The sequence below is a fragment of the Schistocerca piceifrons genome, chromosome 7 (assembly GCF_021461385.2).
Source record: "Schistocerca piceifrons isolate TAMUIC-IGC-003096 chromosome 7, iqSchPice1.1, whole genome shotgun sequence".
Taxonomy (NCBI): domain Eukaryota; kingdom Metazoa; phylum Arthropoda; class Insecta; order Orthoptera; family Acrididae; genus Schistocerca; species Schistocerca piceifrons.
This window is the reverse complement of record NC_060144.1, coordinates 136746384-136766726: the sequence shown is the minus strand read 5'-3', so window position 1 is coordinate 136766726 and position 20343 is coordinate 136746384. Positions and strand designations below refer to the sequence as shown.

Below are 20343 nucleotides of genomic sequence, written 5' to 3'. Positions count from 1 at the left end.
CAAATCATTCACTCAAGCTGTCTAGAATGGTAGTCAAACAATTGTTAACAACTGTAGCCCAGTGACATGGCACACTGTCATCCATAAAAAGTCTATTGTTGTTTGGGAACAGGAAGTCCATAAATGGCTGTAAATGGTCCCCAAGTAGCCGAACATCGCCATTTCCAGCCAATGGTTGGTTCAATTGGACCAGAGGACTCTGTCCATTCCATGTAAACACCACCGACACCGTTATGGAGTCACCACAAGCTTGCACAGTGCCTTGTTGCCGCTCTGGGTCCATGACTTTGTGGAGTTTGCACCACAATCAAACCCTGCCATCAGCTCTTACCAACTGAAATTGGGGCTCGTCTGATCAGGCTATGGTTTTCCAGTTGTCTATGGCTCAACTGATACGGTCACAAGCCCAGGAGAGGCACTGCAGGCAGTGTAGAGCTGTTAGCAAAGGAAGTCGCATCAGTCATCTGCTGCCATAGCCCATTAACACCAAATTTCGCCAAGCACTGACAATTCTACACAAATGCCGCTGCTGTTGGTTGTTTAGGGAAAGCCATTAGCCACTGCATTGTCCATGGTGAGGGATAATACCTGAAATTTGGTATTCTTAGCACATTCTTGACACTGTGGATCTTGGAATATTGAATTTCCTTACAATTTCCAAAACAGAATGTCCCAAGCGTCTAGCTCCAAATTCCATTGCATGTTCAAAGTCTGTTAATTCCTCTTGTGTGGCCTTAGTTACATCAGAAACATTTTGGCATGAAACACCTGAGGAAAAATGACAGCTCTGGCAATGCACTGCCCTTTTATACCTTGTGTACAGAACACTACTGCCACCTGTACAGGTGCATATCACTAGCCCATGACTTTTGTCACCTCAGTGTATCTATCAAATTGTGCCTTGTAATACAGGACAATAACTAACTGCATTTTTACTTTCAATATCCCTTGCCAGTATTGCTAACTGGGTATGTGCTCTTTGTAAGTCACACACTCGTTGTTATACTTTAAAGAGTCATAAAAAGGTCTGTGCACAAGTGAGTTTTCCAATTCTTCCCTTGGCCCTTATATGTTATAAACAAACCAAAATCATTACTTTTTAAGCCCTCAAACACATTGGAAAAAATAGGCCTACCAACAGAAAGCAAAGTCATGTTTCATTCATATATGTATTACACCACCTTTTCATCACTTTTTCCTCAGTTTAGGTTGTAAGGTTCCAAACAGTTGAACGCCTTTTCTGTTGTCTTACCTTACAGGCTGCTTCAACAGTCTTGCATAATGCTCCAGATGAAGGTTCACAATGGAATACATGGGCCATAAAGAGATCCTGTGCAGTGTGCATGATGAAACCACACTGCTTTACATTCCGTCCAATCCCAAGGAATGAAAGGTACCGAACTCGGCATTCGGCAATTAGCTTACTTTCCTCCTGTGAACAGAAATTTGAAACTTTAAATGAAATGGAACAAGTACTTTAGAGTAAATTTTATCCACAATTATTGCAGAAATTATACTTTGCACAAAGCTAAAAAAAACAGTCATCCACATATATTAAAGTTATGATAATTGCTAGTACAGTAATAAAAAAATAAGCTTCTTAAACTGCAATAGATTCCAAGTAATTATTTTGACACTATACTTGATAAAATTAACAGTTTATCAAAGTTAGCATAAGAGTTATTTCTAATGTATGTACCATTGTTTCTACAATTTAGTTTGTTCACAATAACAACATGGTTCCGTTTACAGCTACACACACACACACACACACACACACAGAGTGAGTGAGAGAGAGAGAGAGAGAGAGATGTCAGTATAAAATAAGACCAGGCCAATGGTGAATCACTTCCCAGCTCTACAGTTGAGAAGTGGAAGTATTGAGAGACAATCCAGATGAACCACATAGACCCAGGTTCCTGTTGTTATGTTTCACAGAAAGATCAACAGCAAAAAGTTTGGCGCTGGTGGTGTAGATAAATTGTGGTTACTTCGTTCAGTAAGGAACACTTTATAAGACATACATGTTAGTTGGTAATAGAATAATGTCCCACTATACTAAAGCAAAAATTTCCCTAGCTATGCATAATACCCGTCTCCACAGCCAAGATAACTCTTTGAAACTGAGTAAACCTCAAACCTCTATGTACTGCCTCATGGAGTGAAAACATATACAGTAAAACTGAAGGTGATATAGCAATTGAATAGAGCATTAAAATCTACATCTTCCACACCACTTTTTAATGTTGTTCGAGAGCAGTAGACGTGCTACAACTACGTTTCACTCTCTCCTTTCCTTTCACTTTCATAATCATCAATAATTACACAAATATGACACAGAGACTGTTACCCACTGCACAGAAGAATCGAGTGGCAGACAGGAACATTTAAAAGTAGACTACTAAAAACTATCACCTTTCGGTAAAAGTCTTTAATCAGATGCTCAGTCACCTGATGAATGACTTTGTCCAAAAGAATATTTCTTAAATGTATATTATTAAATGTACTCTGTATGATGAAAAAACATACCTGACAGCAGCTTTGCTGCCTTCTTTCAACCATGAGGCATAAACAGCTACAGCTGAATGCCATAGCTGCCTAACACTGCAATAATGCCGAGACATTGCCATAGGAATGTAGACAATATCACGTTCTGTGGCAGATGTGTAAAGAATTTGGACGAAACTGGCTTTTAACTGTTGGGGACCTATTATTGCCACTGAGACTACAACTTGCCATGCACCAGCAACCCATCAGAGGACTAACAGAAATTTTATTCTTAATGCTTAGGAAATTATTATGCATTAATCATTCCCTGTTAAACATTACCTTTGCTTTGTACCAGCCGAGTGTTTTTCACCTGGACTTACCACAGCACTGGTCCCTGTTATACACTACTGGCCATTAAAATTGCTACACCAAGAAGAAATGCAGATGATAAACAGGTATTCATTGGACAAATATACTACAACTGACATGTGATTACATTTTCACACAATTTGGGTGCATAGATCCTGAGAAATCAGTACCCAGAACAACCACCTCTGGCCGTAATAACAGCCTTCATACGCCTGGGCATTGAGTCAAACAGAGCTTGGATGGCGTGTACAGGTACAGGTGCCCATGCAGCTTCAACATGATACCACAGTTTATCAAGAGTAGGGACTGACGTATTGTGACGAGCCAGTTGCTCAGCCACCATTGACCAGACATTTCCAATTGGTGAGACATCTGGAGAATTTTGCTGGCCAGGGCAGCAGTCGAACATTTTCTGTATCCAGAAAGGCCCGTACAGGATCTGCAACATGCGGTCGTTCATTATCCTGCTGAAATGTAGGGTTTCACAGGGATTGAATGAAGGGTAGAGCCATCACACCGGGTGATACGCCAGTATGGCGGTGACAAATACACACTTCCAATGTGCGTTCACCGCAATGTCGCCAAACATGGATGCTACCATCATGATGCTGTAAACATAATCTGGATTCATCCGAAAAAAAGACTTTTGCCATTCGTGCACCCAGGTTCATCGTTGAGCACACCATCGCAGGCGATCCTGTCCGTGATGCAGCGTCAAGGGTAACCGCAGCCATGGTCTCCGAGCTGATAGTCCATGCTGCTGCAAACGTCATCGAACTGTTCGTGCAGATGGTTGTTGCCTTGCAAACGTCCCCATCTGTTGACTCAGGGATCGAGACGTGGTTGCACGATCCATTACAGCCATGCAGATAATATGGCTGGCATCTCTACTGCTAGTGATATGAGGCCATTGGGATCCAGCACAGCATTCCGTATTACCCTCTTGAACCCACCGATTCCATATTCTGCTAACAGTCATTGGATCTCGACCAACGCGAGCAGCAATGTCGCGATATGATAAACTGCAATCACGATTATCTACAATCCGGACTTTATCAAAGTCAGAAACGTGATGGTACGCATTTCTCCTCCTTACATGCGGCATCACAACAGTGTTTCACCAGGCACTGCCAGTCAACTGCTGTTTGTGTATGAGAAATCGGTTGAAAACTTTCCTCATGTGAGCACGTTGTAGGTGTCGCCACCAGTGCCAACCTTGTATGAATGCTCTGAAAAGCTAATCATTTGCATATCACAGCATCTTCTTCCTGTCGGTTAAATTTCGCATCTGTAGCACGTCATCTTTGTGGTGTAGCAATTTTAATGGCCATTAGTGTATGACTTTTCAGGACTTTGGGAGTTGTCTGTGTTTCATTACAGACCTCATTTTAATTTTCTCTGTGGATAAATGTCTAGAGGGTTAAGTCTAATGAGTATGCATGCTATTTTGTGTTTCTCAAGTGACCAATTCAATGATTTCCAAATGTTCTCTTCAGAAGGTCTCAGTGTCATTTTCTCTGCTGGTATTGTGATTATGTACATCATTGTTCCTTCTGAACTGCAATGGGTTATTTAGAACAAACTTCACAAGGGAATAAGAAATACTGTGAAGCAGTAGTCAAAATGCCTAATTCCATAAACAGGTGTCTACAAGATGATTGTTGGTGAGCACCATACTTTACTCTTACTGAACATTTTTGAGACTTTATTTTTTTAAAGGCAATTTGCTCCAGAAGATTATTCCACATGACATTATAGAGTGAAAATATGTCAACTTACTGACTTGTCTCCCCCAGAGATTTGTGATGTTTCTAAGGGCAACTGTGGCTGAAATTAGTTGTTTTAAGAGTTGTGTAACATGCTTTGTCAAGTTTAAATTCTCATCTATATGGAAAGCTAAAAAGTTTGAAGTTTCCATCCTACTTATTTTTATCTCACTGTGTGTTATACTTATCATTGGTGTAACGCCCCTAGATGTGCAGGACTGAATATGTTACATGTTTTTGAAATTGAGAGTGAAACCATTTGCAGAAAACATCAATGATACTTTTAAGAAGATTTTTACCATTTCTGCTGTTACTGTATGTGTGCTCTGACTGATTGCAATACTAGTATCATCTGCAAAAAGAACCGATTCTGCTCACTGAATATTAGACGGAAGATTGTTTACATATATGAGGAACTACAGTGGACCTAAGATTGAATTGTGACGACCCCGTTATGTGATTTCTCCCCGTTATGTGATTTCTTCCCAGTCTAAATAATTTTGCTGATTACTTTGGTACATTAAATACAACTTTCTAAATTCCTTTGGTTAGATGTGATATTATCCATTGGTTAGCTATGTCATCAATTCCATAAAACCTCAGTTTATATAGAAGAATACTGTGATTTGCACAGTCTAATGTTTTTGATTGGTCACAGAAAATACTAACTTGGTGTTATTTTTTTTATTGAAACAGAAATGCATTATTTTTTCTTGAATGTAGCTTTAGAATCTTTCTACCGTAGGGTGTGCTTCTATGTCAAACACACCGTGGAAAGTATATGATCCAGACTGCCTTCTCCCAGCAGTGAAAGGTTGTAGAGCCTGTGTAGTGGTTTGCACAGTTGTATCATTGTTTCCAGTTGGTCTTGTGATTGCAACAAAAGGAAAGGTATCTTTCTATGTCAGTGAAATCACTCCAAGTTACCACATTTATTCTGTGGCACAGATGAGATGATGATAATCCTACTCAGACTGATGAAACTGTCCAGGATCGGTTTAAAGAGTATCACAATGAAAGTGTTATTTAGTGTAGGTATTTGCTTGTTCCATGGATGATATTTGTGTAAATGCTCTACACTACGTCAGTAGGTTAACAAATATCATACATTTTCTCTCTGAGAATATCACCACATGCAGACTATTTGTATGACTGGATATTTGGTATTAATCTGGAACAAAATTTAATGAATGTAACCCAGCCACATAGTAATATTATTAATTCAAAAAATAACCAATGGAGTATAAAGAGTAATCATGCACAAATGATGTCAGTTTGTTTTCAAAATTACTTTCATTGTCTGCCAGCATTTTTAATTCACAGGAAAGGTGATCAAATATTTTTATAGGTGCATATTTTGTTCCTTTCTGTGAAAGAGTAAGGCTGATTCCATAGAGGAAAGTCATCCTTGTTTCCAGTGTTATAAGTATGACTGCTACTATCATTTTGAAATTGTGATGTTTTTCGCAACAAATTTCATAATAAGTAAATGATTTGTGTGGGTGTTTGAATGCTTATTTAACAGTTGCCTACATGTCGGTTCACAGCTAGTGCCTGAGGTGCAACGGTTTGTGTGGAGTGGCCTTCAATCACGTTATCACATTTCTTTGCAAATGTCATTAAAAAACTGGATAGCCAAAGGCAAAAGCATATCACAAGATGGATGACTGTGTAAAAAATATGAAAACTAAATCTGAATTAATTTTGAATAGCAAAAATGCGATTACAAAAAGTTCTTTTAAATTTTATCCCTCCTCATATTACAAAATACTACTCCCTCAGCAGACAACTCCCAGTTATTCAATTATTTATTCTGGTTCCAATATACTGTATCAGTTCATAAATTGGCCATTTGTGTTCTTATCAAAGTAGGCACACTGTTAGCAATAATTGTCTTTATTCATCTCCATTGATGCATAAGATGAACAAACATCAGTCAAGATGATTAATCCTGAAAACTAAAATTGAATAAAGATTTAAATTCATATGGTAATTAAATATTTTAGTATCAGTTGTCATTTGAGCTCACCCCTGGCAGCATAATTGAAATCATTGATGGAGCAACAGCAACATTGACTGTACACCACTTGTCATGAGGGACTGTGGCCACCATCTGATCAATTGCGTCATTGAGAATATCCATACCAGTGGCCTTAGTCACTTGTGTTGATCCGAGGTACTGTGCTCTGAGTACCTTTTTGGGTTCCTCCATTGGAGTTGGAAAGGACTGTGCTGTGAAAACAGAAACCACAGAAGTGTTCAGTGTTATAGCTAACATTTTACTGTATTAATTTCAAACCTATTTGGCACATTCTTTATATTATCAGACAAATATCAGCACAAAGAAGAAAGTTAAATTTTCATTTTAAGAAAAACCTTTGGCACTTGCAAGATGAGTAACTAAAATTTTGTGGCTAAATTATCAGAATGAACAGGTTTGGATTTACCAAATAACTGGACAGAAGAACAGATGGTTTTGTTGGAAATTCAGTTACAAAAGATGAAGGCACAAACTTGGATTGTAAAGGATGGGGAAGGATACCTCCCATGTTCTTTCCAGAGCAATTGTTCTCACATTCTCCTTAAGTGATTTAAGGAAACCATGGAAAACCTAAATATGGAAGGCCAGACAGGCATTTGAACACATAAAAACATATAAATAAAACAATTTTCCAGCATAAAGGTGAAGAAATTTTGAGACAAAAAGTAAGGAAGTATAACAGCTAATTAATTATTGTCTACTCCTCAAGTTACCTTAACAACCTAAAAAAACTTCTTTTTGTTACATTTAGAAATACTGAGCTTAGTCACATATGACTTGTATCAATTCTGCATTTGTCATTTCATTATTTAAATTGGTTAAAATCCATAGTTCCATACATCCCATCACACACATCATTGTGTTCTGAAAGCAGAGTCTCTGTTAGCCACTAAATCTGTTGGCTGTGCTTGTTTTCCAATACTTTGATAGGTCACATAATATCAAGAAGTACAAAGACTTACGTACATTACTAAAAAATCTTTGGATAGCATAGTGTGTGTGTCACAAAAAAACAAGCAACTGAAAATCAGCTTTATGATTTGTAGCGAAGAACTGAAAAATTAATTTGCTTACATATCAGGTGTAGTAGCTGTATGAAATATGCTGCAGTCGGAAAAAACCAGGTAGGAAAGCTGGAGGTGCTTGCATCAGTGTACAAACTGAAGAACTTTACACACTTTGACTTAGGAGTATGTAAATTTCATATAAGTTTGAGTCCACATAGTTACTGGAAATGTTATTGAAGAGTACAGCCAAAATAATTCAAGTCGTGTAATAAGAAATAAGAAAGAAATCAGCTCCATTCTCAGTGAGATAGCAGGTGTCAAATATGAACATATACCGTAAGCAGGAGAAAAATGTGACTTTTACACATAAAAATGATAAAAGATATGAAAATAAATTAAGACCTGATCAGTTTTGATTTTAAGTGGGTACTTTTTCATAATCCGTATTTAGAAATTATTTTCTAAAATATGTTATATTTCTTTTATGAAAGAAGCATGTGTATAGCATAAGCAACTAAACGTGGGTGGATTAAGAAAACAAGAAAATACCGATGAGCAACATATATAATAAGAGGCATGTGACTGGTGGAGAATGCTGAGTCCTGTGTCAAAATAATTATTACCAAGAATTCCAACCTACTGTCAACAGTATTGCACAAATATTGATTATTATCATTCTCAAATTTTCAGTGCTAATTTTCTCATCCAAACTCCACTTAAGTTTGTAACAACTTTCTCTGGGCTACGCATCTCAATCATAATGGAAAGTCACTTCAAAGTAACATATAATACAGTAAATATGTGGCCTATCTCCAGAACAGCAAACAGAGAAATGAATAACTTAATGTGTACATACTGACTAATGCTTGACCACTCCTGTGATGGAATCGCCTGTGTTCTGTTGGCAGATTTGTGGGACGAGCTGCTAGACCAGATCGTCCTCCTCCTCCAGTACCACCTGTCAAACAAAAGTTTGTTCAAAGTCTTCTGTCTTGTCCCCATACAATGCATTGTTAAGTGAACTTTGCAAAAGTATGCCTATGGCGACTGCTCAAAATATGAGCTGTGCAGAATCCAGCAAAACAATTTATTTTATTGGTCAATACTCTTCTAGCAAATTATGTTTTGTATCATGTTTTCATTATTTAAACACTTTGTATGTAAATGAATATTATAGTTTACATCCTCTTGTGCTAAAATTATAAAGTGCTGTTTACAGTCACTGCACCAGTACTGAGGTGCTCTCCTCTTAACATTTGTGATTTATGCTGGATAGATAGATATTTGTGATGCCAAGTTCATTGTTTGCTGCAATCAGAACCACAGTTATCCAAATAATAGAGTCAAAGAAACACTTTATCATGAAATCTTATTATATTACAATTTGTTGTTACATACATCCAATATCTACAAGGAGAGGAGACAAGAGCACTGGGTTGCAGTGTAAAAATGCCTGTCCCATGGCTGTCAAACTATGCACAGTTTCCATTTTAAGTGCTACTGCTGCTGCATGTCTTTGGTATGTACCATAAGCATAATCACCAATTTACATCTGACCAAATGATTGACTTGGCACTAAAATACAGCTTTCTGCGGACCTACTGTAAATCTTCATACAACTCTCTCTCTCTCTCTCTCTCTCTCTTAGTCATTTTGCAAATTTTAAAGTGAGAAATACTCTCTCTCTCTCTCTCTCTCTCTCGCTCTCTCTTTGTTGATAATACAAACAATGTCTCAAGCTCTTAATTAAAAATGTGCAAAAACTACTCTCCCCATTTTTAATCGCAGTGTACTCCTCCCACCTTATAACTTCAACTGCTTACAAAAGCCAACAGATGTTCTGATGTTTGAATTGTAAAATAATCCTCCAGTTCCATCATGTAAGAATAAGAATGATAGATACAATTTAAAACAGCTTGATTAACAAGTAGTTACATCTAGAATACTCAATAAAGGTGAACAAAATACTGTCAATGTCAAACAGTTCTGAGTGGGGGGACAGGAAAGTAAAAAGTTGAGTTGAATTGCTGTCAAGGTGGTAAACATCCATCCTGTTTATTTCTCATTCATGCTTGTCATTATTTTAATAACTACACATATAAGTTTTACACACCGCATTTATATAAACATAGCATGGGAACCGTATGAACTTGAAAGACTGTAACACATCCACTTGATGACTCTCAGGAGAAAGGCATGATGTATAACTAAGTAACATTACTCTTAAAACGACGTGGAGGTGTGCTTTATAGCAAATCCACAATCTGTTTACTTAATAATGGCCTGATCTTCATCTCTCAATATGTTTCATGTCTTAACCAAAAAATGCTGCTTTGTGCCCAAGGCCAATAAGTCCTAGTAATGCAACATCAGTCAGTTGTGAGATAGGTGGTTTGAACTATGATAGCTAAAAGCCATTTTTATAAATATATATCACCTGGCAGACACAGGAAGAGTGGTGATTATCAATCCCTCATTTACAGGTTGTACACCAGGTAGCTAGATCAAATCTTGAAACTGTTCAAAATGCAAATAGTCACTATTAAAAGACACTTACACAAAGCTTTCAGCCATAGCTTTCATCAGCAAAAGAGAAACATATGCCATTTATACACACAAGCAAGTGCACCACACACACATCTATGATTACCTATCATCATGCCCTGAAATGAGGGACATCCTACCCGAACACCTTCCCACCCCTCCTAAAGTGGTCTCAACCTCCTAAAGATCCAAGTCCATCCCTATGCCACTCCCAATCCCAACCCTCTGCCACAAGTATTATATCCCTGTGGAAAATCCAGGTGCAAGACCTGCCCAATCCACCCACACAGCACTTCCTATTTAATTCCTGTCACAGGTTTTTCCTACCCAACCAGGGGCTGGGCCACCTGTGAAAGCAGCCATGTTGTTCACCAGCTCTGCTGCAATCATTTACGCTAGTGTGACTACCAAACAGCTGTCCACCAGGATGAACGACCACTGCCAAACTGTGGCCAAGAGCCAAAGTAGACCACCCTGAGGCACAATATGCAGCTGAATGTAATGTGCTTAAGCATCACTACTTGAGCCATATCCTCCCCTTCACCACTAGTTTTTCTGAACTGCACAAAATGGAGTTATCCTTATAACCCACGGTAACACACTGTCCCCATACCCTCTATCCTGCCCTCTGCCAATGCACCCACCTATCTTTCCCTGCTCCTGTTCTTTTTCACTCCTTTTTTGCCCACCTCCCTCCCCCACAACCTCATGAAACTGCACACGTTGGATTTCTAGTGCATGCACAATCCACCAGACAGTGTTCCTCTCTCCCCCCACCTGTGCACTACTATTCCTTCCCCTCCCCCATCCCTTCCAGATTGCTACTTTCATCCCATGTGATAATTGCATTTTGGACCGAGCGGCCAGAGTTAGTTGTTATGTGTCCATGAGATGTGCTTGCTTCTGTGTATCAATGGTGTGTGTTTTAATATTATGAAAATGAAAGTTGCTACTCACCATATAGTGAAGATTCTGAGTTGCAGATAAGCACAACAAAAAGACTGTCACAAATAAATCTTTCGCCCAGTAAGGCCTTCATCAACACTAGATCACACACACACACACACACACACACACACACACACACACGCACGCGTGCGTGTGCGTGTGCACACGCAAACACAAACGACAGGCGACCTAAGCCACACTGCGAGCAGTAGCACCATCGCATGATGGGAGTGGTGGCTGGGTGGGGGTAAGGAGGAACGTGGGGTGGAGAGAGGGAGGGGGAGGGGATAGTATGGTAGGGGTGGCGGACAGTGAAGTGCTGCAGGTTAGACAGAGAGGTAGAAGGGGGATGGGGGGGGGGGGGGGGGGGGAATAGTGGAAAAGGAGAGTTGTAAAAAGACTGGGTGTGATGGTGGAATGACGGCTGTGTAGTGCTGGAATGGGAACAGGGAAGGGGTTGGATGGGCAAGGAAATGGCTAATGAAGGTTGAGGCCAGGAGGGTTATGGGAACGTGATGCCCTGCTCATCACTGTTGATGCCACCTCCCTTTCCACTAACATTCCTAGTGCCCATGGCCTTACCACTATTGAGCACTAACTTTCCCAATGCCTGATGGATTCCAAATTAACAATCTCCTTCCTACTCACCATGACCAACTATATCCTCACCTACAATTACTTCTCCTTTGAAAGCATTACCTACAAATAAATCCAGGGTATGTCTCTGGGGACCTGCACGGCACCATCCTATGCCAACCTATTCATGGGCCATCTAGAGGAATCCTTCCTAAAAAACCAGAATCTTAAACCCCTCACCTGGTTCAGATTCACTGATGACATCTTTGCTATCTGGGTGAGGTGAGTGCACCGTATCCACATTCCTCCAGAACCTCAACAACTTCTCCCCCATTTGCTTCACCTGATCCAACTCAACCCAACAAGCCACCTTCCTAGGTATTGATCTCCACCTCAAAGATGGCTACATCAGTACCTCCGTCCATATCAGACCTACTAACCACCAGCATTACCTCCACTTCGACAGCTGCCACCTATTCCACACCAAGAAGTCTCTTCCATACAGCACAGACACCTGCGGTCGTCGCATCTGCAGTGACGAGTGGTTGCTCTTGAAATATACCGAGGGTCCCACTGAAGCCTTCACACACTATAATTATCCTCCCAACCTTGTACAAAAACAAATCTCCCATGCCTTGTCTCTCCAGTCTCTCACTATCTCCCAAAGTCGTACGGTCTGGGCACAGAGGAGCATTCCCCTGCTAACTTGTAACTCAGTACCACCCAGGACTGGAGCAACTGAATTACATTCTCCGCCAAGGTTCCAACTACCTCTTATCGTGCCCTGAAATGAGAAATGTCCTGCCCACTACCCCCCCCCCCCCCACCCCCAGTGGTATTCCATTGTCCACCGAATTTATACAATACAATCGTCCATCCTTACACAACCCTTGCTCCCATCACTTTACCTCATGGCTCATACTCCTGTAATAGACCTAGATGCAAGACCTGTCCCATACATCCTCCCACCACCATCACCTACTCCAGTCCTGTCACGAACGTCAACTATCCCATCAAAGGCAGTGCTACCTGTGAAACCAGTCATATGATGTACGAGCTAAGCTGCAACCACTGTGCTGCATTCTACGTGAGCATAACAGCCAACAAACTGTCTGTCCACATGAATGGCCACTGCTAAACTGTGGCCAAGAAGCAAGTGGGCCATCCTGTTGCTGAGCATGCTGCCAAACATGACAGCTTTCATTACAATGACTGTTTCACAGCCTGTGCCATATGGATCCTTCCCACCAGCATCAGCTTTTCTGAATTGTGCAGGTGGGAACTCTCCTCATAATACATCATAATTCTTGTAACCCTCCTGGCCTCAACCTTCGGCAGTCACTGTGCTCACCCTTCCAGACCCTTCCCTGTTCCCATGCCAGCGTTACACAGCCATCATTCCACCATCACACCCAATCATTTTACTTTTTCTCCTTTTCTGCTACTTCCCTTGCCCCCTTCCCCACCTCTCCCCTGCCCTCCATCTAACATGCAGCACTTCACTGTCTACCCCCCCCCCCCCCTACAATACTATCCCTCACCCTCCCCACCCCAGCCTCCTCCTTACCCCTACCCAGTCGCCACTCACGTCATGCACTGGTGGTGCTGCTCACAGTGTGGTTTCAGTTAGCTGAGACTGCAGTCGTGACAGTCTTTTTGATGTGCCTATCTGCGACTCAGCATCTCCACTACATGGTGAGTAGCAACTTTCCTTTTCATAATATTGTTACATTCCATCCTGGATTTTCCATTATTTAATGGTACGTGTTTCTCTTTTTGTAATGAAGCCTTTGGCCTAAAGCTTCGTGTAAGTGTCTTTTAATTGTGCCTGTTTGCAACTTAGCATATCTTCTTTACGGTAAGTAGAAATCTATCTTTTCCTATATTGTTGGTATTCCTAAGTGGAGTTTCCATTATTTGTTTTAAGGAATTAGGTCACATAAGGCAGTCAATGATGAACCATTCATCCAATGAGGATGCTAAACTTAATGCTCTTCCTGTTGCTCTTGCAGGGAAACAGTTTCATCTTGTTCTGTTCTTTAATTTTCATCAACATCCACAGAAACTTAGACACACATGCACATTTTCAGGCAACACATGCCGGAAGTCATCAAGCTGTGCAGATTGTCCTGGAAAGTACTTTGTTAAGTTGTACAGTACTGTCCTACAGCTATCCCAAAGTCAAATGAACACAGACTTTAATCAAGTATTATAAATAAATCAAGGAATTTGGTAATCACTAAATTTAAATAGGTGTGTTACTCACTAATATCAATAGGTTTAGCCAGATTCTGCTGTAGACTTCGCTCAATCATTATCTTCTTGCAGATGTCTCTAAGAGTATTGGCAATCGTCCTGGCAGGAATATCACAACGGAACACATGGCACATGTGTTTTCTTGTTGTACGATCACGAGCCACATAAGCAAAGTCTCTGTAAGAAATTACCACAATAAATTATTGTTTACAATGTAGACAGTTAAATGCAAAACAAAAATTAAACTAGTGGTAAAATAACTAAATATACACAGTTAATTCAAAATACAGAAACAAAAATGTTGAACACTGTGCCTTTCAGCACTCCTACACAGACACACACACACACACACACACACTGATTTAAATTCCTCTGCTCTTGTCTGCAGCTCGCGGTCGCATTCTCGCTTCCCCCGAGCACGGGGTCCCGGATTTGATTCCGGGCAGGGTCAGGGATTTTCACCTGCCTCGAGATGACTGGATGTTTGTGTTGTCCTCGTCATTTCATCATCATTCATGAAGGTGGCGAGATTGGGCTGAGAAAAGGTTGGGAATTTGTACGGGCACTGATAACTGCACAGCTGCACAAACCAATCATCATCATCATCATCATCCTCTGCTCTTGTTTTCAGTAAACCAGAAAGGATAAAGTACAACTAGAGTACTTAATTATGACAGTGACTTAATTTGGATAGAGACCTGATAAATACATTGAGAGGATAAAGTAGTGAATTATGAGCACACGAAGAAAATAGCTTTCTATAGGAAGGCCTCAAATTATTTAGGAGGACACAGTGAAAAAAGAATAGTAGTATGAGAAATGTAACAAACCAAGAACTTTATATCTAAAAACAAAGATGATGAGACTTACCAAACAAAAGCGCTGGCAGGTCAATAGACACACAAACAAACACAAACATACACACAAAATTCTAGCTTTCGCAACCAACGGCTGCTTCGTCAGGAAAGAGGGAAGGAGAGGGAAAGACGAAAGGATGCGGGTTTTAAGGGAGAGGGTAAGGAGTCATTCCAATCCCGGGAGCGGAAAGACTTACCTTAGGGGGAAAAAAGGACGGGTATACACTCGCGCACACACACACATATCCATCCACACATATACAGACACAAGCAGACATATTAAAAGGCGAAGAGTTTGGGCAGAGATGTCAGTCGAGGCGGAAGAGCAGAGGCAAAGATGTTGTTGAATGACAGGTGAGGTATGAGTGGCGGCAACTTGAAATTAGCGAAGATTGAGGCCTGGTGGATAACGGGAAGAGAGGATATATTGAAGGGCAAGTTCCCATCTCCGGAGTTCGGATAGGTTGGTGTTAGTGGGAAGTATCCAGATAATCCGGACGGCGTAACACTGTGCGAAGATGTGCTGGCTGTGCACCAAGGCATGTTTAGCCACAGGGTGATCCTCATTACCAACAAACACTGTCTGCCTGTTTCCATTCATGCGAATGGACAGTTTGTTGCTGGTCATTCCCACATAGAATGCATCACAGTGTAGGCAGGTCAGTTGGTAAATCACATGGGTGCTTTCACATGCAAGAACTTTAGATGATATAATTATGTAGGAAAATTCTGGTGGAATGTAATGTATCCTAGTCCATCCCTATACCACTCCCACTCTTGACCCCTTGCCACTAGTGTCACATCCCTCTGGAAGGCCTCAATGCAAGACCTGCCCAGCATACACGCCCATCAGTTACTACTCCAGTCCTGTCACTGGTTTATCCTACGCCAACAGACACTGTACCACCTGTGGAAGAAGCCATGTCATATACCATTTCTGCTGCAATCAGTGCATAGCTTTTTACGTCATTATGACAACTAACCAGCTGTCCACCTGAATGAATGGCTACTGTTGAGCTGTAGCCATGGACAAAACAGACGATCTGATGTCACAACATGCAGCTGAGCATAACTTGCTTGATGTCAGTGGCTGCTTTATGACCCATACTATCTAAATCCTTCCCTCCACAACAGCTTTTCTGATTTACACAGACGGGAGTTATCCTTGAAACACCTCCTTCACTCTTCAAAACATCCTGGCCTCAATCTCAGTTAACTGACTGTCCCCACACCGTCTGCCTCACAACTTCCCTTCCTCTATCCATCATCCAATCCCAGTTCATGTGTCCATAGCATCCAGAATCAGACTAGACTGGTAAAGACTCGAGAACCAATAGAAACAAGCTGACTGGCGAACGGCATCACAGTGAGCTACCTGAAGACAACAGCAAAAGGAAGACAAACAAAAGAGACGGAACAAACCCGTTGAGTAAACCAAGATCAAAAGCCTACAGCGTTGCGAATTCAGAACTAAGATAATGATATGTAGCAAGGTCGGCACAGTGGCACAGATAAATCATGACTGATTGTAGAACTGCTGCACTACAGGCTTTAAAGGGCAGCTGTTGGCACTGACGTGCTGGAAAGGTGAGCGTGTTCTCATGGGGGCGCTTTCAGCTATACTTAAAGAAGTATACAAGATAGACAGTGCAATGTCTCTTATGCTTCCATTACATATCTCATTTAGGGATCTTGATAATAAGTTAAGACAGTGGCATGTGTGTACAGAAATCAATCGTTTTTCTCTCTCTCTCTAATTGTAACTGGAAAGGGAAAGGAAGTGGGTAATATTTTTACAAAGTTCCCACTGCCACACACTGAGAAGTGATGTGTGGAGTATATAAGTAGATGCACAGTTTGCTGGAATGTCAATCAGATGATGATGATGTTGGTAGTGGTGAATGTGGCATTTCAAATTGCACATTTAAGTCCACTATAGAAAATTACTAACCTAATGTACTTCAAATTACAATTTAAGGCCACCATAAAAAATTATTGAGCAAATGTTTTAGGTGCTTTTTAGTGCCACCACTGTCATGTCAATTTTTGAGTAAGAATCCAATAAAAAATAACAGTGTCTATGCCTTTCTAGGCAGTGTGGGTGGTACAGCTTTCTGCTGATAAGAGCTGTTTAAATTTTTTACTTCAGCACTCAAGGCAGATTACATGACAAGTGAAATTCGGTCATTCTCTACTCTCTGAAGTCAGATAAAGCTATCTCTCAGTGTACACTTTTGCAAATACAATCCATTTCACTGGTCATTGTAAATCACAAGTTTTTTTTTTCTTTCCAAAATAAGATATCCATTTGGCTAGATCCAAGTATTCATTTTAACCGTTTTTCCTGCAGGTCTCTAACAACAATGCAATATTATTACTCCAGAGAGAACAGCTACATATATAAAAACAATATGAGGGATAGAGAGAACACTCGTTAGCATCCTGAACCAATTTTAGAAGAAACTCAATTCAGTTTCAGCAACTGTACATACAGCCTACAGCAAGGAAAGAACCATTACAGAATTCAGGTTTTATGAACATAATTTTGATATTAGAGAATGGCATGTTATAATAGAGGATGTAGCCTACACAATGATATGCAAATAAATTTTATATTTTTAAAGAAATTATTAGTTTGATTTTCTGATACATGGAGAAAGACATATTTGTTTCTTGTATTCCCAGAATTATGAAGAGAGAAATATCAAAGTCGTGGGATAATCTGTGCCGCTAAATTGGAAACAACTAGAGGAATGCTTGCAGCCACTGGAATTAAAATAAACAGTTGAATCCTAACATTAAATTTTGTACAAAAAGGGTCCTATTCATTTTTTCTCTAGGATTAATAGACTGCGTGAAGGGACCTTGAGAATACTAAAAATCTTTTATGACAAGCATGTGCTGTAGTGTATGTAGTTTTTGTAGGTTAATTTTAGGTAGTTTCCTCACTTAATAGCCCACAAATGTTTTATATCAAATTATTCATCTCAACTACATCTACACCACTATGATACATTGTAGACAATGACAATGTTTGAATAATATAGAATAATAAATTACAATGTACATTAAAAGTGTTCTATCTCAGAAATGATTAGGAATAGGGAATGTGTCCATATGAATTTTTTTGTTCAGAATCACTAATACCATCAACCCCTCAAAGAGACATACCAGTGCTGAAAAACATGAACAGTTACTTACACTCTGTTTTTAAGCAGACATGAAACATTGCAAAAAGAGCACTACCATCAACATATTTACGTGGTTATTGCTACTCTGTTTTATGTATTGGTAATAATAAACTGAAATAAAAATGTGTAAAACTTTGCAGGCACACTAATTACACAGCAGAAAAGTGACTCAAGTTATAAGCTATAAGACAGATATATAATGGATTTCGTTAAAGCTGTGAATGTTGTTTTTTTTAAAAAAAGAATGCAGTAAAATTTCATGCTTATTTTCTGTTCTGATTACACTTAGCAGTCAGGTAGTTATCAGTACTGAAACTGTTAGCACATTTCTGATCCCTGCTCAAAGGTCTGACCTGAATATCAAAGCTCCAGTCCCTCCTGTGTTTATTGAACTCATTCATGTAAGGATTGCTAATAATATTACAATGTATGTAAAGAAATAAATGCATTTCGAGGACAAACAGGGAGCATTCTTCTTTCATAGTGATACATGACAGGGAATAAGACATTGCATGGGTCAGGAAATGACACTACGGGGCTGAAAGCATGAAGTTGAATACCGTATTTACTCGAATCTAAGCCGCACTCGAATCTAAACCGCACCTGAAAAATGAGACTCGAAATGAAGGAAAAAAAATTTTCCCAAATCTAAGCCGCACCTGAAATTTGAGACTCGAAATTCAAGGGGACAGAAAACTTTTAGGCCGCACCTCCAAATCAAAACAAAGTTGGTCCATTGTAATATGAGACACAATTTAAGTCGAATGAATGACGATACAGCTACAGTAGTTTGGTTCGAGTCGTAAGCTTAGCAGTTAAGCTTTATCAGGTAGCCATTGCTATGAGTCAGGTGCTCCGTCCGTATTTATACGGGTACCCTTCCTTTTTCGCATACTTCGTCTGGTTTGAATTGATTGCTTATTTTTCTTTGATCTGATAAGTGCTGTCCTCTTTGTTATAGGTGTTTAAGTCACTCTAAGCTGAAAATGCATTACTGTATTGTGGCATGCATTGTTTGTCGCATTCTGATAATGAGTGTTTACGACCTGTCGCCGCTCGCGGCATGGCTTGCTTTGCACGCTACCGCCACTTACAATTAAAAAAAAGAGAGAGAGGAATCATCTCATTAGCGAAAAAATGGCAATAGACTGCTATTTGTTGTTCTTACACTGCTGCTTTCTTTGATAATGATCAACAAGAACCAAATAATAGACAGCGTATGATAGAAGATGTTCTGAACGAAAGTTTACCGAAAATTTTTCTCCGTTTGAAAATATTTGCAGACGCCTCTTTAGTACATTACATTCTGCACTGAAATTAGAGTCATCTTAGATTTAAAAATCTAGTCAATTGCCGTGCTTCATTTCTGACTGTATCACTATTAGGCATAAGAATAATACGAATATAAACATGACATGATATGTATATTCTTCCGCGTTTGCTGTTGTCTCACTCTAGTTTCGTAGTTTATTAGGCAGACAGGATGTAAATGAGTTAGCAGCAAACACGAAAGAATACGTGGAAACATGTTTATATTTGTATTATTCTTATGGTGAAGAGAATAATGCATGCGATTCACAATACATAAAAGTTCCTATAAGGAACCATCTCTTCTCACAGGTAGGAAAAAATTCAGAACGTAAGAGTTGGCCATATTGACAAACATCCCAAACAGTCTTGCCAGTCGGATTTTCGTAGTACATTGAAATGCTGCTACATTCGAAGATGGACAATACGGAATTTGTATTTACTTCGTTGGATAATGTATGAAAATGCAGCGGTCGAAACTCATCTTCCACCTTTTTTTTTTTTTTTTATTTATTTACTGACGCAGAGGGTTTGCTGCCAGTATTTATCTTTGTGCCTGCAAAGCATGCCTGTGTAGCGCTACATATATTCGACGGCAGAAGTTAGTTGTGGCGGCACCTACCAACATTTTTCAGAACTTCTGCTTACTTTGCACTCTATTCTAAGCCGCAGGTGGTTTTTTTGATTACAAAAACTGGAAAAAAAGTGTGGCTTGGATTTGAGTAAATACAGTACATGCTGCTGGTCAGTAATGAAATTTAATAATGTGAACACATGATACAATGAAAGTATAGAGAGTCCAAAATGGAGCAAAGGAAGAGACAGAAAGAAATAGTCTGCCAACAGAAGAAAGGTTAATGAAACACATGTAATTGACAGCAATCCACAAAGTATCAAGATAGATGAAAACAGAGTAATAGGTGAGAAGACATATCTGAAATTATAAGCAAAAATTACATAACTGCATTTTGAAATAGAAAAAACAGCAGA

At 39.7% G+C, this 20343-nt stretch overlaps 1 protein-coding gene across 1 annotated transcript in view; it reads right to left on the bottom strand.

The window, feature by feature from the left end:
- LOC124805516 (protein Fe65 homolog) overlaps positions 1–20343 on the bottom strand; it is a 1158577-nt gene that overhangs the window by 17855 nt on the left and 1120379 nt on the right. Inside the window, exons 13-16 of the mRNA XM_047266079.1 lie at positions 14008–14174; positions 8530–8631; positions 6655–6857; positions 1253–1432 (exon numbers count right to left, since the gene is read on the bottom strand). Coding sequence (XP_047122035.1) covers positions 1253–1432; positions 6655–6857; positions 8530–8631; positions 14008–14174 — 652 coding nt within the window. The remainder of the gene's footprint in view (positions 1–1252; positions 1433–6654; positions 6858–8529; positions 8632–14007; positions 14175–20343) is intronic.